The sequence below is a fragment of the Rhynchophorus ferrugineus genome, unplaced genomic scaffold (genome assembly GCF_030347505.1).
Source record: "Rhynchophorus ferrugineus isolate W39M unplaced genomic scaffold, kcgeb_rfMv2 rfM4, whole genome shotgun sequence".
NCBI lineage: Eukaryota > Metazoa > Arthropoda > Insecta > Coleoptera > Curculionidae > Rhynchophorus > Rhynchophorus ferrugineus.
In genome coordinates this window covers 19,043,483-19,070,320 of record NW_027472583.1, presented here as the reverse complement: position 1 = coordinate 19,070,320, position 26,838 = coordinate 19,043,483, and the positions used below count along the sequence as shown (strand labels likewise).

At 30.0% G+C, this 26,838-nt stretch overlaps 1 protein-coding gene across 2 annotated transcripts in view; it reads right to left on the bottom strand.

Moving 5' to 3' along the window:
- Positions 1-26,838, bottom strand: part of LOC143195892 (lachesin) — a 266,563-nt gene that overhangs the window by 83,895 nt on the left and 155,830 nt on the right. For both annotated transcript variants that reach the window (XM_076403404.1, XM_076403405.1), the window contains exon 4: positions 16,990-17,160. In XM_076403404.1, coding sequence (XP_076259519.1) covers positions 16,990-17,160 — 171 coding nt within the window. The remainder of the gene's footprint in view (positions 1-16,989; positions 17,161-26,838) is intronic.

Sequence of the window (26,838 nt, the reverse complement as noted above, 5' to 3'; positions counted from 1 at the left end):
TTTCGTGCCAAGAATTCATGCATGTCGTCCTTTTTCACTGTCACCAAGGCTTTTGACTTCAAGTCTGCGAACGTGGTCTGATTTACAAAGCCTAACATCTAGGTTCACCGTTAAACCTAGAAACTCTTATTTACTCGTTCGACAAAGATTGGCCCTTGCAGGGGAAATTAAGTGATACAATCTCCTCTAGGAAATTGATTTCCGCAGGAGTTTCTACTACATGAACCCATCATTTTCCAAATTCAGATTCAAATGCGGCCAAAAGGTTCTTGCAATTGCAGATAAACCCGAGCAAAATAATTCCGGCTATTCCGACAGACACCCTACAAATTGATAATCCTAGCATCTGCTCTTATGGGTTCATTTTTAACAAGAATCATTTTCATTTAAGAAACAAATTAATATTGGATATTGATAAATTCAAGGTTTTGGAGCATACAGTAATATAAACTATATAACGATATAAACATATAAACTAACTATAAAATAAATAATAGTAATATAAAATATATAAACGATATCTTCTAGGATGATCTCCAAGTTGATTATTCGCCAGTGGATAGGCTTAAAGATAAAGACCATGGTTCAGAGTTCACGTGAAACATTAGGTCCAGTCCAGATACACCCCAGTTGGCCAAAAGAAGACACTAAAATATAAAAAAAAAGATGAACTAAAATTCATCTTATTTGTAAACTATAATCAAAATAATATTTCTAAATTATTTTACTCATAAATACTTGATACAGTTCAGAGTTATAAATTATATGTTGTCAAGATATAGAAATCCTCAATATATAGCTGGCGATTGGAGACAATATCTGAACTGAAATCGACTGTTTAGTAATTGACTACTTTTTATTATCGACTGTTTCAGTCGCTATTTTTGGTTGGACTGATTTTACTACTTTTTTCCAGTGACTGTTTCAGTCGCTATTTTCGGTGTGACTGATTTTGTTACCATTTACTATTGACTGCTTCAGTCGTTTACTTTTAGTTACTATTTTTGGTTTTACTAATTTTATTGAACTGATTTATATATATATATATATATATATATATATATATATATATATATATATATATATATATATATATATAAAGGTAATATTGCAATTACTCTCTCGATTTTTGTTTAAAAATATTTTAGTTCAATAATATATAAAGCATTTACTTTATTTAAAAATGATCTAGTAGTTATTGTGCGATCATTTTTAATTATGTCATGAATTAGTTTTTTTATGATTAGATATATGTTTTTTTTATTTAGTAATTATGGTTATTTTACATCTTTAGTTTTTAGATTTTGTATAAGGTCTATTGTATTGTTTATATTTATTATAGTATATTATTTGAAAGTAATAATTAACATATTATAATACGGTAAAACATTTGTGGGGTATTATTACATTCCAAAGAAAAATTCCATTCCTTTTTGCAGATCCACAGAATATTCAAATATAAAAGTAATTCTACTTCGTTTAAAATGAAACTATTAATTGCATGTTAATATTATTCGGTAATTATTTTTATCTTTTTCTTTTTTAAAGTTAGTACTTGAAGCTATATGGACATCTTCATCTCGATTATTCTACCGTTGGAAAATAGATGCACATACAAAATTAACTTCTCCAAGCAATTATCTCTGTCCTTTCCTTTCTCGCAATTATATAGAAAAGGGTTCGTACATCTTCGTCTGACGAATTGAACAAACGAACCATGCGTGCATTTGTATAGTAAGTATAATAGTATTTACTATTTTCATTCCCTAGTGTTTTGACTATCGACTCTTTCGACTGTTTTCAGTCGATAGTTCCCAATGCTAATCTGAACCAATGCTCTGTCGTTCGTGCCGCATGCCTTCTTGAGCATTCTTCATCAAATATCGCTCTCAATGATCTTGGCCCACGCCAACTTTGGAGCTACTTAATGCGCCCTCAATTTGATCAGCTGATTTCACGAAATAAATCTGCGAGGAGTTGTTTGGCCTTTCATTTGATAGACATGTTTAAACAATTTCAATATGAGTCTTTGTATATTAATTCAATAACTTTCATTCGTTAAACTCCATTTTGAAAATTTCGAAGCTTACAGATGGAGAAATATTCTTCATCGAGTGGTGTGAGATTTAAACTAATTTAGATATAATTAACCACATTTTGGCAGTTCTCTGTGAAGAAGAAATAATTGAACTGAAACTGAAAAGTATCTTTTGTATATGAATAAATACTTGATACATTTGGCTCCAACATAATGAGAGATATAATCTCTAGGGGATAAATGTCCAACGAAATCAGTAATCATCTCTCTGTGCCCAAATCAAAAAATGTTATAGTTGACCAAGTTGTTGACCACAATGCAAATATATTTCTGGTTCATTTGACATTTCTGCCATAATGCAATATTTACAAAGTAGCTAATAAACAAAAAACGGCAAACAAAATACTAAGTGCTATAATCACAAACAAACAAGCTATTGTGAAAAATAACTACCAATTGAAAGATAATAAATAAAATTTTATTATAATTAGATTATATATCCATCATTAAACGGTTTCAAAATAAGGTGTTGCGTGCCATTGTTGATGCTCCGTACTATATTTCAAATAAAGTGATACAACGCGATATTCCTCTAGAACCTATAACGAGTGTAATCCAACGTGTTTGTGTGAAGTACTTCGAAAGAGTGTCAGTGCATCCCAATGTACTCGTTAATCAGCTAAATATGCGACGTGATAGTGAAGTGCGTAGACTAAAACGTTTAACACCACCTGATCTGATTACTGGACATGTGTAGAGTTTAGAATAAGCATTAGAATAAGACTAATTAATTAAGATAATATTTTATACAGAAGATTGCTTAATGAAGTGATTTTCTACATGCCATGTATATATAATATAAACAGAAGAAATACTTATTGCCAATAGGGCAGATTGTGGACTCACGAAGAGTAATAAAAAAAAATTATAATTAGATTATAATTAAGACAAAATTTATAGATATTCGAATAAATGCTCCAAAACATTATTAATAAGCAAGGGTATATTCTAACAGTAAAAATGTTATACCTTTAAAAGTAAAATGTCAAATGTAGATCCTGCGAAAGCTTAATATTTATCGCCACAATTAATTATTAAAATCTGCTGCCGAATATGAAACTTAAATATTCACAACAAGCATATTAACCAAGACTATTAAAATAATGAATTGAGAAGATTTAAAACGATAGTCTTCTTAATCTAACGTTCTTTTTTTTCCTCGAAATTTGCGCCGTCCTTAAAATGAAAAAAATTACATCAGATAAATCAAATGGATACAACAAAGCTCCATTTCGTGTCTAAACATAAGAAGCCTCGTTTATTTTCACAGTTTACACAATCATTTTATTTTCCTGAATTCTCACTTTAAACGTATTTTTCAAAAATTTAATATAAGAATTGCAAAAACCGCACTTTCAATCATAATGGGAAAGAAGAAATATTAATTTTTGATTTATAATTATCACAAAATATAATAGTTCTGTTTTCCTTGGTCTAATTGTCGCAAAGTAATATTGCCATCTGGTTACATTTTAAAGTATACTTTCTGGTGAGAAAGATATATGTGGTAGCCAGTAACTTAAAAATGTATTGCTTTAAAATATAATTATTTTCCAATTAAATTTGAAACATAAGCTTACATCAAAAATGCTCTTTTTCTAGAAGAATGTTTAGGTTTTGTCAGTTTTGTAATGAAAATAAGCAAAATTTATTGATTTGGAGAAATAGTGCAAATTAAGTCGAGATATTAAGCAAAAGCTAAAGTTATACTACTAAGTAGTTTAAGGAATATATTAAGAGGTAGGCGTAAAAGAAAGAAGAGGTAGGAACAAAGTGAAAAATAAAAAAAAGTTAATATTCGTAAGTTGGCACGATAAGCATCTCTAGCGATGAGAAAAGTTAAATAGAGATATGGAGTCCTACAGTCATGACTAATCAGAGTAAGAAACTTTATATCCTGATGATGAGCAAACAATGGACGAATCAGGACTATTTATTTTTGCTGCGCAATTTTTTTACTACTTTACCCTTTATTATTTCTTTATCTTTAAGATTGTTTTTCATTTTATATTTAAGTTACCAATTATCCTAAATATGTCTTTAATAGTAATACTAATAGTAATAATAGTACATTGCTATTATTAAGTTGTTTGTGTTTTTGAAAGATTTAATTTAATTGGAACATTATAAAGAATAATGATGATGAAAACATGTTAATATCATTTAACGCAAATACATGTCGTATTCCCACATTCGACGAGCTATTTACATTGAACGAAATTGTTATCGACATTCTTTAAATGGATATGTTTGCTTAAAATGCCATGTATGCTGGTATTAAAATTTCCACGTATTTCAGTAATTTCGAATGAACATATGATTCTTCGCTTTGAAGGATTAACATCTCCATCTAAAATTATCAATAGCTAAGACTTTTCTTTCATGTTGCTAAAAATTAACTAGCTTTTCAAATTTGAATAAATGATTTTTTTTAATAATTAATTTAAATAGGTTTAATAGATTAGTGATTAATAAATATTGTTGTAAAGAAAGCGATTTTTTTAATAGCGAATAACAACACATCACTGAATCTATATCCGATTTTATACATAAATGGCACCAATTTTGACAAACTTAGAAGGTATATAAATAACAGTATTCCTCAAACGATACTTTAAAAAATTTCAAAATTCGTCATTTCAACAATTGACTTACAAGTTACAGTAATTTTGGTGAAATATTATAATACTATTTATTTTGATAAACAATTATTATATATATATATATATATATATATATGTATTTATATATATATATATATATATATATATATATATATATATATATATAAAAGAAGAAAAGAAGAAAACCAGGAGAAAATTTTAAATTGGTTTTGTAGAGAAATTAAATGGAACTTAAAATTGATTGGCATTGATTTAAAAATAGCCACTTTATCCATTTTTCTGACTAAGTAGTCCTTGCTTTATTTGTTTCTAGTATAATAAAGCAAGAAAATGAAATAGTTCTTAAAAGTATTGGAGAAGGAAGAACAATCACTATATTTGTAAGATATTTTCTAAGCTAAGTATAAAATCATTAAAAGCTGGATTTCTTTATCACCATTCAAATTTATACCAAACCAAACAGTGGTATTTTGTTGGATTTTAGGATCTAATATATTATATGAATTAATTATTCTTATAATCTGCTTAACATGCTGATAACGTCCCTAACTTAGACGCCCTCCTAGGAATTGGACGACTTTACTGAGCCTGGTCACTTGCCAGGTATTATGGTCTTGTCTATAAACAAAATCATATCATAATGATGAAATTTAAAAAATGTATGCCCTGTCTACAACTATAATATAAATAGGATGACTCTTCCGTTATCTTTGCTACACTACAAAACCGTCTATTAATAATGAAAAACATTAATCATCATAGATATATAAAATAATTTTAATATGTTACTTAATAACCACTTCCCTAACAAACCACCCTATACAAAATAAAGTCATTTTTATTCAACAAACGAACTGGCTTCCGATATTTACACAAGAACCTTCGTTTATTTTTCGCTGCTGCTTACCAAGAAAATTTTTCACAAAAATTCACATAGAGTCGTCGCAAAAACCTTTCCTCAGTTTAAAAAATGACCTAGTTTAAATAAGACCAGTACAAAATATATTTTCATTATATATCACAATTTTTAAATCACAGTGTTTTCAAAAATTGACTGGTATTTACTTTCATAACAATATATCTCATAAACAACATTAACATTAACTAAGGTATACAACAATAACATTAACAATTATTACAATTATAATTAATATACGTTAAATAGCAATTTCTCTGCAAAAATTCTGTTTATATGAATTATAAGTATCCATTCTCTTGACAAGCATTCAACACACATCAAAGGTGCGTTTTTATAACACTGTTTTCTTCCAGATTTGCTCAAATTAAACAAGTAAATGAGTGTTGGATAGTGTTTGTATATACTATACACTGATATTATATGTAGAAGAAAAACAAAAATTCTCTAATGCAACGCAGTGGGTATGTTGTTTAAAGGTTGTTTACATGGACTCTTTCCATTTTCATTAATTAGATAATGTTATATGTCAAAATAATGTCCGGTTAAAAAAAACAACAACTTCAATAGTCGCAGGTTTGAATCACTAAAATATGTGTGTAGTTTTGGTTTGTGATTGTGTCTTTAGATAAGACCACTATTTTCTACAAGGAACAAACATGTCAATTATGCCAGTAACCAGGCTGGGCAGGGCTAGATAAGATAGATAGATACCGTTCAATCTTCTAAGTCCTAGTTGCTAAAAAGTATACTAAAATATTTAAAACATCCAACAAATAGCTATCATAAATTAAAAAAAAATTCAGTAACGAGAAATAACAAACGAATACCCGAAAAAAACGCAAGCAAAAAAATCAAAAGCTTCGTTTGAAACGCTAAAAATTATTCTTCTATTAAAATGATTTTTCTGCTTGAAGTCAAATGATGTCAAATAAAAAAAAACTCTCGGCACTAAATAGGTCAATTTAATTTCAGTTTCAAGAGTTCTTCGTATATTTGTAGAAGGAGCTTCGTTAATTTCCATTCGTACATGGACGATTTTTAAAATGCTTTGAAAAAAAGGAAAAGACGGGAAAAATTTCGGAAAAATATTTGCCATAATAATGCTCTTTATATATTTGATACATAGAATCAATTATATAGAAGATATTTATTAATAATTCTTCCCATATTTGGATATACCAAATAGTATTTGTTCTATTTCATACATAGTTTGTAAATAAAAAGAGAATTGAACCTAATATAGTGAATATTAATTAATATGTAAAATGTATCCATTTTATTTTAAAAAACAATTAGTGTATTTTGATAAATTATATTGTTATTTTACTTATTATAATTGCTATGTATTTTTACTGATCATGTAATTAATATAAATAAAAAACAATAATGTAAATGTATATATTAAAATAATAATGGCCGGCATAGCAGGAGCAGTGGTAAAGGCGACAGGACGGTCCACCCAGTGTTGCGATAATCAAGGATCCGAATCCTGCTGGGACATTGTCGTAAATTTATATGTGTGATTGTTCAATATTTGCGATTTTCCTAGGCAAGAGTGTAAAATGCGACAAGGAAAATGTTCCCAGTTACGCCGGTAACCAAGCTGGGTATGACCGGATGTCTTCTGGGATAATTTCTAAGTTGGTCACTCGCCAGGCGGTAGGTATAGTGCCGAGGACCGTGGTTCGAGCCCACGTTAAACTGTAGGTCCAGCCCAGATAAAGCCTCGCTGGTAAAAGGAGATTTTAAAATGTAAAAAATAAAAAATCATAACATTAACCGGAATAACAGAATTTTAACAGAATTTTAACGCCATTAACAGAATTTTATAATTTTGAAAAACTCTCAATGTTATCACTATGATTATCACTTAAAAACATTTCAAGACTGTAGATTTTATTAAATAAAAACGTTTTTCTAGCAAATACGAAATCGTGAGCTCGAATTCAGATTTTCACTTTAGTTTTTATGATTCGTAGTAAATAAATGGCAGCAGAAAATACGACGAACTGTTTTTAATGACATAGATTTAAACTATATCTCAATTGGATAATTGCTTGATGTTTTTACCACTGAAGAAAAATATTTTATATAATATTTATATAACTTGCAATAGCGTTATTCACTGAAAAAACATCGGTTTTAGCAGTTCGTATTACGGTGAATACAGACATGATCAAACCGAATGGTTCGGGTGCTGTGCGAGACCATGCGCGAAAGTTTATTTGACGTTTTTCATCGTTTGGTTAGGAGGCGCGTATTCTTTTGTTTAATATACAACACTACTTACAACATCATACAACCATACATCACAATGGAATAACAAAATAGGATGTTTTGTGAACCACTTTTTGACGGTACAAATGCAGTATTTGTTGTTAAAATAATATGTACCGTCTGAGAGCTTTTTCAAGAATATGAAATATTGTAAGTAGGGCCAGTAACATAATCAACAAAGTTATGATAAGGAAGAATAATAATAATATTGAAATTGAACTCCTTTGAATATTATGATCAGAATGTCATAAGACTTTTGTTTATACAACTTTAGTATTATATATATATATATATATATATATATATATATATATATATATATATATATATTCGATTCCTGAGCGTATTTTAAACACTTACAGTTCCTTAATGGCAACGAAATAATCCAAAATCATCACAAGATATATACAGCCCCAAGAGAAAATATTACATATATGGAAATTTTACTATAAGGTAGACAAAATAAAATCATAATTTAATAATATTAACGTTATTTTGTGGCATAAAATGTATAATCAGGCAATTCATCCGTCGAGGATAGAGACAAACATATAAATAGGTACGAATTTATATTTAATACATGGTGTATGATATATTCTAGAAATTTAATTACCATTCTGAATGTGAAATATTTGTTAACAGTGTTTTAATTATTTTATATAAAACAGTTGATTAGTATGAAAAAATAAAAGCTGACTACTAAAAGACGATTTGGATAAAAGAGGATTTATTCGGAACATATATGAAAGTTATACAAATACTAGAAGTAGCAACTGGAACAAGGTTGAAAACAATAATGTCGTATTATTAATAGCTTTATTTAATTCATAGAACACTATAAATATTTTAATATGTATAAGACACATCGACATCTAAAAATAACCACCCACTAACCGCACTATATTCAACAATTAATTTTTAAATTTCTTTCCAAAAGCCATATTTTCGACATAAAATATAAAACACATTAATTGTAGTAATTTTGAAATAAGGTTATTTACCTATGTTATTCTTTAGACAGCACTTATCATATCAATGCGGTTTCATAGGGTTACTCCTTAATTTTTCCCAAGACATGTCTGTAATGTGCTTGTCAGAAACTATTTTTTTGTATATATTTTCAAAAGATTTTCAAATTCTGCTATTTGCAATCCTCGATTTAAAGAAATCAGTACTTGGTATTACAAATAATGCTGATGCTATATAAATAGAAAGGTATATCTTCCATTCTAACTTCAAAATATACGAATACAATACAACTCGAAATTCAAGTCCAAAACACTGACGAAGAATATATTACATTTGGAGACATGTTGATAAAAAACTAGCTAGAGTGAAATAAATAATTACACCTGATACAGCTACACATTTACAAATTGACCTGTATTTGGAAATGCCACTTATTGGGCGAAGAAAACCCATTAGATTTTTGTCAAGCTCACAAAATTATATTATTCGAATTATATCGGCTACATTAAAAATATTAATTAATATTTAAAATAAATTATAGGCTATACCTGCAACATAATAGGTTAATTGAAAAGTTACCGGCTAACCATAGTAGAACACATTTTTTGGCAAAATTAGTTTTTTTTGTTCAACATAATTCCCTTCATGGTTGATACACTGATTATAGCGGCCCTCCAACCTTTCGATATCATTTTTGTAGTACGATTTGTCCTTTGCTTCAAAATAGGCCTCCGTTTCGACGATCACCTCTTCATTCGACCAAAATTTCTTCCCAGCGAGCATAAGTTTGAGATATGAGAACAGGAAATAGTTGCAGGAGGCCAGATCTGTAGAATACGGTGGATGAGGAAGCAATTCGAAGCCCAATTTATGGATTTTCGCCATCGTTTTCACTGACTTTTGACACGGTGCATTGTCTTGGTGAAGCAGCACTTCAGCGGCAGATTTCGGTCTTCAAACGGTTCAATAACTATGTAATAGTGGCTGTTGATGGTCCTTCCTTTTTCAAGGTAGTCAATGAAAATTATTATATGTCCATCCTAAAATACAGACGCCATAACCTTGCCAGCCGACTATTACCTTTTCCCACGCTTTGGAGCGGGTTTATCGTATGCAGTCCACTCGGATGACTGTCGATTGGACTTCGGAGTGAAACGATGGAGCATGTTTCATCCATTGTTACATATTGACGCAAATACTCGGATTTATTTAGCTTGATTATCTTCAAACACTGCGCCGAATCATCAACTCGTCGTTGTTTATGCTCAAAAGTGAGCTCCCGCAGCAACCACTTTGCACAGTGCTTTCTCATACCCAATTATATTATTACACAAATATTTACAAAAGTTGCTTGACTCAAAATGCTGTAATTCATTAACTAAGGATCCGATAGCTGTCAAATTTTTACACGCATGTTTTGAGGGTTATGGCTAACTAAAATATATGTGGATTTAATTCGAGTAGCGCCATCTATGTGTGAGGCCGGGGACTTTTCCACTGACCTGTTATATCCCATCGGAACGAGTTTTTTCAAAATCTGGCCATATTATTAACAATTGAAGAAACTGCATCATGGGAGAGAAGCTGAACATGTATATTATATTTTGAATAGTGATTAAAGAATATTTCCGTTCAATAATACATACAACCATTAATTTAATTTTAATATGATTAGGTATATGTTTAATTTTTATTTTGTATTCATGATTATTGCACATCTTTAGTTTTTTGGTTTTGTTTAAGTTCTATTACATTATCTATATTGATTATAATGTGTTATTTAAAAATAGGAATTAACATATTATTAAAATACCATAAAGCATTTGTGGGATTATTATTCCATTATTATTTCTACTTCTACTTCTTTAAAATTAAATTATTCATAGCATGGTAATCATTTATGTCCTTTCCTTTCTTAAAGTAAGTACGTGAAAGAATATATACATCTTCGCCTGGCTTAGACTACCGTTGGAAAAAAGAAGCACATATAAAATTAACTGATCCAAGCAATTATCTCCATACTTTCCTCTCTCACAATTTATACAGAAAATAACTCAAACCTCTTCGTCTGACATGACGAATGGAAAAAAGCAGTACAACCGTGAATCTGATTGATAATAATAATTACTATTTTCAGTTGCTAGTTTTTGACTATTGACTGTTTTGCGACTATCGACTGTTTCGACGATTTTCAGTCGATAGTTTCAAACGCTAGTTATGCTAATGTATTATTCCAAGTTATACTTTTTATATAATTTTTTATATATTGTAACAAAACTAGACATTCTAAGTAAGTCGTTTTTATTGAATGAATAAAAATTTTATATGATGTGTACACACAATCCAGGTTTATGTTATCCTACTTAACCGAGAAAAAAAACTGTCGAAAAAAATTTACCTGGTTTCGACGGAAGAGGGAAAATATTTCGTGAAAGATAAAACTGATTTTTTACTCCGTAGGGGCCAATTTAAAGCAATGAATATTATATCAGGGGAAAATATTATATCACTTATGACGGAATTTTATTTTTACTACGCATGAAAAGTTGCCGTTTTTACATAAACTTCAGTTTTTTTTTCATTTCCCAAGCCACTCAATACTTAAGTTGTCAATATGGCGTGTGTTCGTAAGTAATTATGCGTATAATTTATTCGATATAATGTTAGCAAGTATGTTTTATGATATACAGGGTGGACCAAAATACTTTAATCTTCAAAATTGACTTAAAAACACTCTATATAAATGAAAATATTGCCTATTAACTCTTTGTGGTTTAACTGCACTATCCCCAGTCGTATGGAACTAAATATCATCAATATACTACTTCCGAGATATTGCAACGACAAAGCACAGTCTATTAGAGTGCAGGAAGGACCAAGAAATTCATGCGGGGTGGTAAATATCTTGGTGGTAGATATAATTTTAAGTATTACCTCTTCACAAAGATATTATTTCTTATAGTGAAAACAGGCGATAGTATACATTGTAAAAATTGTTGAGGTAATAAATGACTGGAAAGTTCTTATGGAGATCATGCAAATGAAACTTAGAATTATGTACTCCCACAAGCAGACAATGTGTGGGAATGCAAGTGTAAACAGCTTCAGCTCAAACTAAACCAAATGTAGTGGCTGCTAGTGCGTAAATCTAAATTATCCTTAGATAACAAGGTTTTGCTGTATAAGTAAATACTTAGGCTCATTTGGATCTCTGCCATTGACTGTGGGGTACTAGCAAATCTAACATAGCTATCCTTCAAAAGTTTCAGAATAGTGTTGCGATCCATCGTTGATGCTTCTTATTACGTCTCCAACAAACTAATTTAGCGCGATATTCCTTTAGAACCCATAACGAGTTTGAAAGTTTTAAAGCAAAGTATTCTGAAAGACTATTGGTACATCCCATTCAACTCACCATAGCGTTAAATGTGCACGATAACAGTGAAGTGCGTAGGCTCAAACGCATACTACTATACGAACGATTAATAGACATATAGAGTGAGATAATAATCTCTAAAATAAGTTAGAACAGTCTTAAGAATAAAATTTAAGAATAAGTTAGAATAGTCTCTAGAATAAGATTTGTATTAAAATTTTGTACAGCAGATCACTTACTGCAGCGATTTTCTATATGTCAAAAAATACGTATTGCCCATGAGCAGATTGTTGATGATAAATTAATTTTATTAAATTATAAATTATAAATATTAATAAAAATATCCTATAACGATGGTATGAAAATTTTGTAGCAACAGAACGTATTGGCATTAGCAGTTCATAAATAATTTAATTCCCTGACCTATGTAAATGCTACCCAGTTACATACGGTGACTGTAAATTCAGTGTTTAATATGTTGAAAAATATTCAGCATTCAGGTGTGATTGTTCTCTAATTCTCAAAAATTCATATTTATAAAATGAAATAATATGGAATTCATAAATTAGAACATTACCAAAGAAATTGAGCAAAATACAATTGTAATTTGTAGTATAAGGTTATGTATTTATTACCGAACAAAACGACTTATTTAATAATAATCTTTTGTACCTAAAATGTTGCGAATCATCACTCATCAACTAAATTAACAGTATTTAATAGCGTTTTAATTCGAATATGAACTTATGATCTGTAATTACTTTATATGAACTGCTGAATTGATATGAATATACTGAACTTTATATTAATATATTATTTATAAATCGTTGTGTGGGATTTATCTCTAGTTACAATTATCCAATGAAGCCGTACTAAAGCGCAAAAGAAAACAGTCGCTAGAACATTATAGTCTTCATTGGTATGTATAGCAAAATGAGAGAAAGGAACAATTAAAAGAAATGAAATAAAAGGCCATCACATTTTTCTTTCTTCTCTCGAAAATATTTTAAGGCGTTATGGTGATTACGAGAATGCCAGTATGAGTTTTCTTTTAGTTATTTTCAATCTGGATATCTGTACCAAAAGAAGCTCAATACTTGGGTTCGTGTCCGTTTGTGGATTGCTGGTGAACTGAAATATAATCGAGCCATATTTGATTTATCACGCCTTCATGAATCTCATATAGCCTGGACGTTGCCTCTTCCAACTAACATTTTTCTTTCACTGATTGGTAATAAGAAGCTAGTTTCAAAGAAGGGTTTCGAAAATTACTTGGTTTAGATATTCTCCCCGAAATCACACTAACGGAAATATGATGTTACTACAAAAGTTACATAAAAGCATCCATTAAAAGGGTACATCTATTATTGAAATGCGCTTTGCAAAAACGCTTTTTCACTTACACATTAAAATAACTTTATACAAATGACTGATATATTGCTCGTTCCTAAAAGGAAATTTTCTTTGGTGAAAAACTTCAGTTTATAGACTGAAAAAGTTAATTAATAATTATAATAACTGAAGGTGGCCTTTTTTTTCGTATTTTAATAATAAAACTAGATATATATTTAGAATAATTCTGAACAAATATACAATAACGTTGGAGAAGCCCTTTGTTTACGTTTCTATTTCATATAAATTATGTTGATAAACACGTTTATATTTTCATTTAAAAATATTCTAATCAGATTGATCATGTTCTGGTCTTATTTGTAAAATTATTAGAGCACAGATTCAAATATCATTCCGAATTTCTAAGCTCTTTTTATTTTATGGCTCTATTTAAGTAGCATAAAAATATTCACCACAAAAATGTCTGAAATGTGCTTTTTTTGTTAACAAAAACATTTTATATCTCCAAAAAAACAGCAAATAAATTATATATATTCATAAAGAGCTGATATAAAAACATCCAGAGGTCCGTAATAAGGCTCTCTGAATAGAGCAAAAAAAAACATTTCCAGACCAATTACAATTATTAATTGAAGCAGCTTGGAAAAATATTGTATAACCAGGGCGCTCTTTAACATTGGCTTTGTTAAGCCGTTAACCATTCCACAAATAAAAAATTAGTTTTATATAAAAAGCTTTGGCGTCTCTGTTTTATTAGAGTCCTCGTTTATTTCCGATCCTCCACAATATCACTTTTTCTTCGCTCATGTAGAGATTTAACTATACAAAATGTTTAATTTCAACTTCATTGTTTGTTTGTTCATTATATTCATAATTTGTTATGATTTGATGTATCATTGAACAAATCCGACAGAAGCTGCTAAAGCTCAAGCTCAAGCAGGCTCTCACGAACATTTATTTGGCAATATCATCAAATGCTTCAAATTCCTTGGCCTGAACCTTTTTCAAGTTTCGCTCACAATATTTTCATACGACATTGTCATACGTGTTTCAATTTTCACCGCCCAATTAGATTAAAATTATATTTATAAATAATGCGCCTAGTGTAACGCCATTTAATCTCTATTCTATATCATATATTCTATATTTCGGTATTTCCGTTTTCCTTAAAAAAAAGAAGGAAAAATTTTCGCTTAATCGATTAATATATATGGTCTATTCAAAACAGCAGTAAACTCACGTCATCAGTATGTGCATGTCAAAAGTTGTAAATTCGTTTTACAGTCATACAATATTGTTTATAAACCGGCATACCTTGTTTTAATAAAATTCAAATTGCCGCTGTTTTTATTGAAAATATTTTTAACGTGCTGCAGTTGCAATGAATATTAGTACGGGCAAGGTCAATAAAGTATCTCAAAAAATAAAAAACAATATAACCTTAAATTTACTAAAAAGAAACAGTCTTTATGCGAAACGGGTGACGAGTCAACTTGATGTTAGCTGTATCAGAGATCAAATATACGAAATATATAAAAACAGTAAGTAGTTTGTTCAATCGAAACATAATTTAAAACAATTATTTCAGAGAAAATTGTTAGTCTGTAAAGTATCCATAAAAAGCTGAAATATATGCAGCTATTTGACGGATGTAGAACATTCCATCATACACTTTTGGGTAATATAGAATTTAAGTGGTATAAAGATAAGCCACGAAGGGCTTTAATAGAACTTCCAGACATTAATTTAAAAGAATACAATTTTTAAAAATATATAACAAAATCAAGGAAGAATTTTAATATAAATTAGAATGACTACCATGAAGAAATGAATCACAACTTGTTTTTGTAGTGGTTTAAAAAGCAGTGGCTTTTAAAGAACTAAAGGACCAACCATCAGTTATTGTTATGGACAATTCACCATATCATAGTACACTGGTTAAGGAATGGCCTAAAGTACATAAAATAAGTTTTGAAGAAACCATGTTAAAGAATGAACTATTTCAAATTGTTACTTGGTAAATATAAATGAAATATTCAATTGCATTTTATGTCATTTACTTTTTTAGAAATAAGCCTGAGAAAAGATACTTAGTTGATCAAATGACTTAACGTTATGGCCACAGAGTATGGCAAAGAAATATTACAATAGACATTCAGGTCAAAAAGGATATTCAAACCAGAATTGTCTGAATATATGGGAAGAAGCATTGTCATAACGACAATAACACCTTCTGTTTGGATGACGTTGATCAGACACATTGGAGAAGAAATCGATGAATAGTGGAATCATGAGCAAGTTTTTGATACATTGGAAATACGCAACTTAGTTATACATTTGAGTAGTGATTCTGAAGGTGACAGTGATTGAATAAACTTTATGAATGTTGGTTTATGATTCAGTGACAATTACCAAGACAGGGTGATGAAACAACTGAGGTCAGTATATAATTAATATACTTAAACTGTAGGAAATTGTATTATAGAGTGTGAAATCTTCATGTGTATGTTATGTTTATGTTTTGTTTATGCGTGTAGTTGTTCAGAATATAGATGAACATTTGGTTAACATGTATGAGGAGGGAAATAATACTAAGTGTTTTGCAGATATGGCAAATTCATTAAGGAGAATGCAAAGATTAAATCTAGTTTTATTAAGAAAGATGAATACAGGTGGTAACAGAACAAGCTGAGGAGAAATACAGTAATATCAAAATGACTTTACAAGGAAACAAGAACTAGGCGTAAAAGGGATTAGGTATTTGGGGATACCATTACATAAAAAAAGTGCCTAGCATTCTGCTTATACTAGTGTGGAAAAAGTTTTATGTAAATATATTAAAACAACTCTAACCTATAAATTATTGTGGCTATATAATTAATTGTTGTTTTTAAGTTCTTCGATAATATGTATTAGATGTACATAATGTTAGAATAAATTATATCAGACATAATTTTTGTTCCATTATTGTATTTAGATTAGAAAATTGCTATATGTCAAAATCAAAATGTAGTAAATCTCAGAGTCGATGCGGCAACATTGCGACGTTTTTTGACCTCATCAATTTAGATCACGTGGATTCACTGTTGTTTTGAATAGACTATAGATTATCTTCATGACAGTAGATGCCCTTATATCTACCATTTCTTGTGTTGATTCAATATTGGTTTTTGATGGGGAAAATATTGTCAAAGCCAAATAGTGACCAGATAACAAACAAACTAGACAATTTTTCTTAAATAGGATAATCATAATTTATCGCAGGGATAAAAATAGTATGAGCTGAATCAAACGCCATGTAAGTCCTGTACGAGTTTGATTTATAATAGCAAAGGGTCACGATTTGTTTACATCATCCGTGATTGAATATTACCTTTGGAAAAGTCTCTGTAGCCTTTTCGGATAAAAATTGGTTCGGCATTTTCCTTTCTCCACAAGATGCGCGGCTGAGGGTGGCCGGAAGCTTTGCACCATAACGTGCAGTTTTCGCCTTCTGACACTGATAAATCTCCACTCGTGTCCTCGTTCAGTATATCTGGCGGCACTGAAACGGAAAATGAATACAAATATTTTACAAAGGTAAGATGATGTAAATATTTTATATTTTAATGATGCACAAGAGCTTTTAAAATGTATACCTAAATCTCAATATATATATATATATATATATATATATATATATATATATATATATATATATACTCTCATGTGCAATTAAAATTTTGATGTATTTACTTTAGCATCATATTAGATTTACTCATAAATTTGGAGACGAAGACTTCTAAGACTTGATAAAATATACATCTAACATAGGAACTCATATAACATAATAGTTATTGTTGTTTGTTGGTTGGCGTTAGTTCAAGGTGATCAAAAGAAACAATATTTGGTGATTTGTCATTGAAAGCTCGTTTTTCCATGACCGGTTAGGATAATAAAATCAAGTAATTAAAATTTAAAATTAAGTATCAATTCTAAAGATTTATTATAAATTATATTTAATTTATTTTCACCAAAAATCGAAAAATATCGGCTAAAAAAATATCGATATATCGATATATTGGCCAAGAAAATATCGACAAAATGTATCGATTTTTTTTTCAGAAGATATCGATATTACGTTATATCGATACTCATATAGCATGGGGCATTAATTAACTCACCGACTTTTTTGGATTGGAACACTTGAAGTAGTTCAAGTTGTATTTCAGAGACCTACCTGTGCTCCGAAGAGGCAAACTGGAAGGACTAGCATTTTGTACAGAGTCGCTTTCTGGGAGATTGGGAGTTTTTCTGCAGAGCAGTGGGAAGAGTAGCCTCTAGACGCCATTGCCTTTGTAGATAGCGTGTTGGATTTGGACGCACCATTGGACCCTGCGGTCGAGCTGAAGACTGAGGTATGATATTTTCTGTAGCCAGGGTATAGGAACTTTATAGATTTGGAGGCGATAGACGCGGAACTCCTTCTTGCAGTGAAACAGAATAGCCTGAGATCAGTTGATCAAAATGCTGTGTGGGAATGTTTGTGGAGTGGGAAATCAGCCATGTAAAAGTTGAACAGCACCGTGAACCTTGCGGAACTCCTGCGAATATTTGTTTTCGAGAGGAGACGGAGTCACCAATCCTCACTTGAAAGGATTTACTGTCCAAGTGTGAATATATCAGGGAGATTAGGATATTCAGTAGACCAAGCTATTTCGCTTTGAATATTAAACAGTCGTCGAGCTTATGTATTATATTAAACCTATTGAACGAGAGAGATAGGGATAGTTATAGGGAGTAATTAAGTTAATATTATTAAATATTGTGACATTTGTACCTTAATGGATCTCTTTTTTCTGTAAAAAATCACATAAGTACTTTGGATATATGATTCAAAATAATACGAATATTTAAATACTGTATATTCTAATTAAGCAACTTTTTTCGCACTTTCATTGTAATACGTTCGATATTCGTTAATTCTCAAACGTAAATCTCCACTGCTCTGGGGCGCGCAACACCACCGCCAACTGTTCCCGAATCAAAAACTTTCCCCGTGCCCAACGGACTTTTCTTCTTAATTAAGACCGTGTAAATGTCGACAATTCGGTATCATGGCAACGGCGAAACAACGAAAACCGAGATAATAATATTATTTACTACCACTCGCCTCGTCCATTAAGAGTTCGGTTCCGAAACTGGTATTTTTTCCGGGGCCACGCAACTTTTTATCAATTTAAACTGATAAAAGTTCGGAAAAATATAACCGACAAAAACTGCATGGAAATAAGAAAAAAGAGGAGGATAACTTTCGAGTTTAATGTAGTTTCTTCGAATTCGTTTAGTCGAATTTTTTAGATAAAAGGAGGTCGAAATATTGGATTTGTGATGGGATTTTTATATAACTTCCAAAAGAAAACAAATATGCACAAAACAATATTGCAAATAGAATATTTTTGTTTTGTATATGTATAATATATTATTTTCTATATAATTTAGACCAGGAAGATATTATATAAAAGTAAATTACAATTAGCCATAGAGGAAATATTTGCAGCTTGTTTCGCAAACTGGTCAAGGCGACAGGACGGTTACGATAGTCGCGGGTTTAAATTCTGCTGCTACTGGTTGGAAATTTATATTTACGATTCTTTATAATTCTGATTACTCATAAAGAAAAAGTTCAAAATCTAAAAACTGGCTGGGTAACACAGAATGTCTGGAGCGATTTCTAAATTGGCCACTAGCTGGTCGGTAGGCCGAGTACTCGAGATTAATCCTAGTTGGTAAAAATGAGACTATAAAATATAACAAAATAAAATAAATGGATAACTACTTAACAAAAAAAGAAATATTAACAAAATAAATTCGTAATATTAACAAAATAAATTCAATAATTTTGAAATTCAATCGGAGAGACAAAATTTTATAACATTTTCAAATAAGTACCTCATACTTGAAGTGAGAATCCATAATCTTTTCATTGAATGCTATAACATTTTCACCAAAAAGAATGATTATAGAAAAAAATAATTAGCCCTATTATTTTTATATTGATAATTTCAGACCTTCTTCAGTGCCTGAAGGAAGCTGAATTTTCATTACGTTATTCTTATTCCTGTTGTTGGTTTTTTATTTAACGAACCTTTAAAAATTGTGTTCTTCTCTGATTTTTTCTTGAACTCTCTATATTCGTGCTAGTTTTAGTTTATTGTTCGAATATAGGCGCATCTTCCTCATGGGTTACTGTTAAAACAACACAAACGCTTCTTTTTTCAAGTGTGTCATGACCAAATAGTTTAGATTAATTATATATAAGATTTAAAAAACAGCACAACCAAACACCATAATAAAAATTAAGGGTCGATTGAACATGGCTCATTCACTCCCATTTTATTTTTGGCTCAAATGAACACTTCCTCGAATTACTTAATAAGTTAAATAACTAAATATCAATTGAACATAGTTTATTTTTGAAACTTAAGCCGGTAAAAGCAATTATGTTGAAGTCACAATACACTTAAGCGATAGCTGTATGATGATATCTTTAATTTATAAAAGAAAATTCCGTGAAGCTTTCTTTTGGTAGAAAATTTTCATCTTTACGCATTCTCACCCAAAACAAATACCGGCCGGTACTAAAGCAATATAGTTGTATGTATATATATATATATATATATATATATATATATATATATATATATATATATATATATATATATATATATATATATATATATTGAGATAATATTGAGATACCACACTTACATTCCGGTGGCACTTTTACTGAGTGAAAGTTATTGTATTTTGAAATATATATTTCAATAATATTTTTCATCTTTACTTCCGAAAGGCGAAAAATGAACCACAGGCTCATAGAATTGGTTTGTTTGTTCTGTCCTTTAAAATCTTGATGTGATGAATCAAGACCTAGCCGGTCAATTACTGAAAAAGTCTATGAAATTTCTGAAAATATTGAGACTAAACATCAGCCACAAAACTGATTTTGCTCCATTTGCAGAAAACTGGATACAAAATAAAATCTGTGAATCGTTGCTGAAGCGAAACGAAATGGAACGATTATCTACACGAGTTATTACGGAGAATTAAAATGGTTCAATTGACCATTTAAATGGTTTGGATTTGACCAAGTGCAAGAAGATTTTCATCAGAGCTAGGTCTCTCATTGACGCCAATGAATCTGATGTCAATTATTTGGTAAGAAAAGGAATTCGTCGAAACATTAATTCGACTCCCTACAACCATTAATAAATGCGATTGAGAAAAACAATAATTATATTTAATAGCCAGCACTATAATATTAAAAGTTAAGGCGCTGTTTTCTGTCATGATATCGCTGGACCATACACACATCTTTGGGTAACTCGGCAAAAATGGGCGGAATGAGTTGGAAAACTTTCAAACATCCGCCGTATAGCCCAGATCCAATATCACTTGTTCTGGTCCCCGAAAAATTATCTAATAATTATTTCTAGTATCGCAAAATAGCTTGAACTTTATTTCAATAAATATTCGAACAATAAACTAAAACTAGCACAAAGATAGAGAGTTCAAGAAAACCGATAACGCCCATGGGGGATAGTTTTATATTTACTACTTTAATAATTATTTGTGTCATATTAATTATACCATCATATCCAACGTCAAAATTTGCCGGAGAATGTCTCTCATCATATTTCTGTCATCTCATATTAAAAAGAAAATAAATGGTTAATAATGAGAGAAATTTTTCTGATACTCAATGAATCCTTTATGATGCATATAACATGACAATGCTAGTTGTTGGTAATTGCTGAACGACATTTACGATATGATTTATTCATTTCTACCGCTACTTAATGATAAACAAGTATATTATAAATTTCCGAAGAGAAATACTCTTATTATTACACATATTACTAAATTTTTACTAAATGCTAAAAGGCAGGGTTACTAAATTATCTCAAAAAATAAAAAACAATAAAGCCTTAAAATCACCGAAAAGAAACCGTGTTTATGCGAAACAGTTGACGAATCTATATCAGCTTGTTAGCTGTATCAGAGATAAAATATACGAAATGTAAAAAACAGTAAAATATGCAGTTTTTTAATCGAAACATAATTTAATACAATTATTTCAGAGAAAATTGTTAGTCTGGAAGCATCCACAAAAAGCATATACAGATATTTGGGGGAGGTACAACAACCCTTTACATACACTGTTGGATAATATAGGATTTAAGTAGTGTAAAGATAAGCCACGAAGGGCTTTAATGGAACTTTGTGATATTGCTTTTAAAAGAATACAGTTTTTAAAAATATATAACAATATCAAGGAAGAATTATTATATCAATTTATATATTTAAATGGGACATACATATTTCAAAGCGGTACCTTAGGAAAAGTACATTAGGGTTTAGATGAAACTATGTTAAAGAATAAACTATTTCAAATTGTTACTCGGTAAATATAAATAAAATATTTAATTGCCTTTTATATCATTTACATTTATAGACATAAGCTTGAGGAAAGACAAATGGTAGATCAGATTACTGAACGTTATGGCCACAGAATATTGCAAAGGATTATTACAACAGACATTGAAGTCGAAAATGATATACAAATGAAAACTGTCTGGATTTATGGAAAGAGGCATTGTTGAAAATTACACCTTAGGTTTCGATGAGCTCGATCAAAGCAAAAAAGCTCGAGCAAGTTTTTGATAGATTGGAAATGAACAGCTTAGTTATTCACTTAGTTTAGTGTTTCTGAAAGTGGCAGTGATTGAATAAATCTTTATGAATGATGGTTTATAAATCAATGCTGACTATTACGAAGACAGGCTGATGAAAGAGGAAACTACTAAAGGTAAATATACAATTAAAATACTTTACATGTAGGAAATTGTATTATAAAGTATGAAATCTTTATGAGCATGTGTACTATTGTTCAGAATATACATGAACGTTTGGTTAAAATGTATGATAAGAGATATAATACTAAGTGTTTTGCAGATATGGCAAATGCATTAAGGAGAATGCAGTAATTAAATGTAGTTCTATTAATAAAGATGTATACAGGTAGTAACAGAACAACCTAAGGAGGAACATAGTAATATCATAATGACCTTAGAAGGAAACAAGAACTAAGCGTTAAACGTAAATATGATCTTAAATGAAATGGTGGAAAAGGCCTTCGGGGGATAACACTAGATGAAAAAACGCGCTTAGAGCTAGTGTGGAAAAAACTTCAATGTATATATAATAAAACAACTCTAACCTATAAGTTATTGTGACTGAATATTTAATTGCAGTTTCAAATTATTAGATAATATATGCATTAGATCTACTATAATGTAAAACTAAATTATAAAACAAAACATTTTTGTTTCGTTATTTTATTTAGATTAGAATTTTGTTATATGTCAGAGCCAAAATGTACTAAAACTCGGAGTTGCTGCGGTAGCATTGCGACGTTTTGACAGGTCATGTGGATATATTGATGTTTTGAATTGACTATATGTACCTCCGAAGCGACAAATGACAAATGTCGATAAGACAAAGAATCAAATACAATAAAAGGTGGTAGACTCTGAAAATACTTCATATTATTATGTGAGCAGAGAAGGAAACAAGTGAAACAGCAAATATTAATTATTATATAGTACTATATAATAAAGATTAAGGCAGAACATTAGTAATAATAAGTAAAACATAAATCAATAATAATGTGAACGTGCCTCATTCTAACCTCAAATGTTTTTTGATAACACGACTCGAACAGGGAATCGACCACAGCGCTAAGTTATTAATAATATTTGTTGACGTACATTTCGACCATTAAGAGTTGGGTCCAGGAACCAGGAGATATTTTTCAGAACACGTAACTTTTTATCACATCGACCCGATAAAAGTTTAGGTGAAAAATTGCCTACGGCAAACGTATATAAAAAAAAAACGATAAATTTCTAATTTAATGCGGTTCATATATATGTACTTGTAGCCCAATTTCTGGATAAAATAAAACTTAAAGTGTTATAAATTGTCTCGAGCATGCCCCGCGAAACGTTGTCAATAGAAATAGAAACAATAGAAACCTATTAAAACTGAATAATTTTCAACAAAAAGGACTTTTATTCTAATTCCATAAAAGCGAACATTTATCCTATCAAATCAAAAGGACATTCAATGGCAGTTTGACAAGCCAATGAATTTCTGAATTTTCCAAATTACAAATAGTGTATACACAATTTAAAAAAATGGACACAAATACTCCACTACTCCACAAGGACTCCAAATAAAACTATAGTGAAGTGGAGGCTCTATCCAGACAGCACATGTTAGCGCCCATGCCGAAGTGGTAATAGTTATTTGGTCAATGACACTTATCATAGCATGGGCTAGATTCTATTTAGAAAATCGACTTCTCATAGAAATCCGAGGTGTCTGTCTGTATTTTCCCCTGTTAAAACATTTCTAAAATTTTGCAGCCCATATATAGCTCCAATCTGGATGAGCCGTGGACAGTCGTTCAGTATGTAAACTGACTGAAATACGGTCATGTTGAAAAAACTCACAGTGAGTGGGCGGGCTCGAAGGCATCAAGTGACCGTGCGAGAAACGACAGTGACCGAATCTCAGTCGATTCAGAGCTACGGCATGGCCGCAATTAAGGGGAACGTGAAGAGAGGAGAAAAAATTGCTTTAGCCTCAAATAGCCTGTTGTGGTTGGCCTCCTGGGCCCAATGACGTTATACCTCGTTCTTGGTGAAACACAAAATGAACGGGATAAGGTCAATATGGATAGAAATATTAGTGATGTGGAGGAGAGAGGAGGCTGCCGATTTAACCACACTATCCGCTTAAAGCTATAAAGCTTTGAATATCGCGAAGAGTTCAGCGGTCAATATTGAACCCTGTTCAAGGAGCTTGAAACGAAATACTCGGTTGTCAACGACATCGGTAAAAATGTGCATAATGTCAAGGTAAATGAGGAGAAGTTCACAGAACTTGAACCGAATAAGTAAGGACAATGTTCTCTTTTGTAAATAAGGGACATAAGTGCTTATGAAGGGGGTGGTGAAGGTCCAACGGGGATTATTGGGGTAATGGACTTGTAGAATTGAAAGAGCACAATGATTCGTGATCAATCCCTGTTCCTATAAATGATTCTCTAAGATTAATACACCGGTCATATATACAAGTATAACACATCAACCAATAAATGTAATGTAACGGAAATAATAAAAACAATAAAACCACAATATAATATGAAAAAATTATATTGAGTTTATTTAACATAAAGATATATGAAACATTCCTGTCATTTTACCGAAATAAAATCTAATTATATCAACGAAATATATATGATATTATTTTTACTTTATTTCCACGTTTTATATGTTGTAACAGACATACCATGTATTTTCGTGAAACATGATCCTAATTATAAAGGAAACTTCACCGTGTAAGGAAGTTCTGGACAAATGTGTTATATTAGTAAAGAACAAGAAATATATTTTAATGGAGATTGTCTACACAAGTTAATCATTTCAAATTAGTTCTAGATTAAATTAGTTTTGTTTCATTATATTAACTTTATTGGCTTTACTTTATTTGCTTTACTATTGGTAATGTTGAACAATGAACATTATATGCTACTATTAAAAACAGTGTATGTTCTAGAGTTAAGAAATTTTTACGCATTTGAAATTGTAATTTTAGCTTTTAGTAATGGTAATATATATCTTGTATTTTAGATAAGGTTTAGAATAAACCTGATTTTTTCTTTGTAAAATACCCTATGTACTCGATCGGTAACACAAAATATATAAAAAAAATATTTTGGGCTATATTTTCCTGGGACCTGGCCAACCCTCCGCCAGCTCTAACTCTAATATACTAGATTTTTCATCGGTTTTGTTGTACGTAAGTCCACTACCGTGAGTTATAATTTTTTATTAAATGATTTCATTTAATTTTAAACAGTGTTGCTTATAATTTTGTATTATTTGTGGTTATTATATTTTAAATATTTATAGAAACATAATATATGTCTGTTTTGTCGGAAGGTATATTAAGCTGTGAAGAGAAACACTGCATTTACAAAAATGTTAAACTAATATAGATTAACTAGAATAATATGTCATCTGTTTATAACGTATTCACATTTTCATAAGCAGCTTTTTCCATCCATTTTCAATTTTAATAATTTCAATAATTTTGATATCTGATAAACTGAAAGAGGTTAAAAAAATTATATTTGCTTGAGAACTGGTAGTAATTGATATGGAGACATAGTGTATCATTGTGTCAGGGGTAATTTTAAGTTATTAAGATTTTTCTATAAATTTTATTGGTATCAATTTCTATTTCAGGTTTTACTAATGGTAAATGTATTTCGTAACAAAGTAGTAACAAAATATCGAAAATAATAAATACCTTAATTTGTGCATCAAGAGATAAAATTAATGTACTAAGGAGTATAAGCAATTATGAAATAGTTTATAGAATGTATTTATCATTTGCTGGTGAATTAATAGTTACCATGTAGAACACAAGTCAATAGAAAGCAGTATATTAAGGAAACTCACAGAAGACAAAGTAAATATGAGTTAATTCCAGAATATTACATCAAATATTACTCTGAGATAAAAAATATAACAGCTACTGTTTTAAAGATTGAGTACTGGAAAAAATAAATTAAATACGATTCAATTTTGTTTAAAAATTTAAGTAAAGAATTGTTTTTCAATATATGTTTACGATCAAAAATAGACAAAATAAGATTAAACTTATGTGAGTACATAAATAAAGTAATGAAAATATGTAGTTAACATGAAACTAATTACATAATTTGCATGAATAGAACTCACATAGAAGTAACTATGAATTATTAACAGTAATTTGGTAAATATTTTAAACCGCTGATAAATATTAAGGTGTTTAATTATATAAAGATTTACTTTATATAAGATATATTTATAAGTTTTCAAGTTTTTAGTTAAATCGATTTTTAAGTTCATTAATGATTGTAACTGTAAATTGTAAAAAACAAAGTGCCTAATCGTGTTCATTATTGTTTTAATATACAAATATGTATTACTTCATTTAATATTCCATATGTATGTTTATAACATAAAAGTAAAGATAAATCATATCTTTCAGAAAATAATATTTTGTTATAGCGTTCCTTAATATGGTAATTTAAAATTATTAAGAATTTGTTGATTATTAAAAC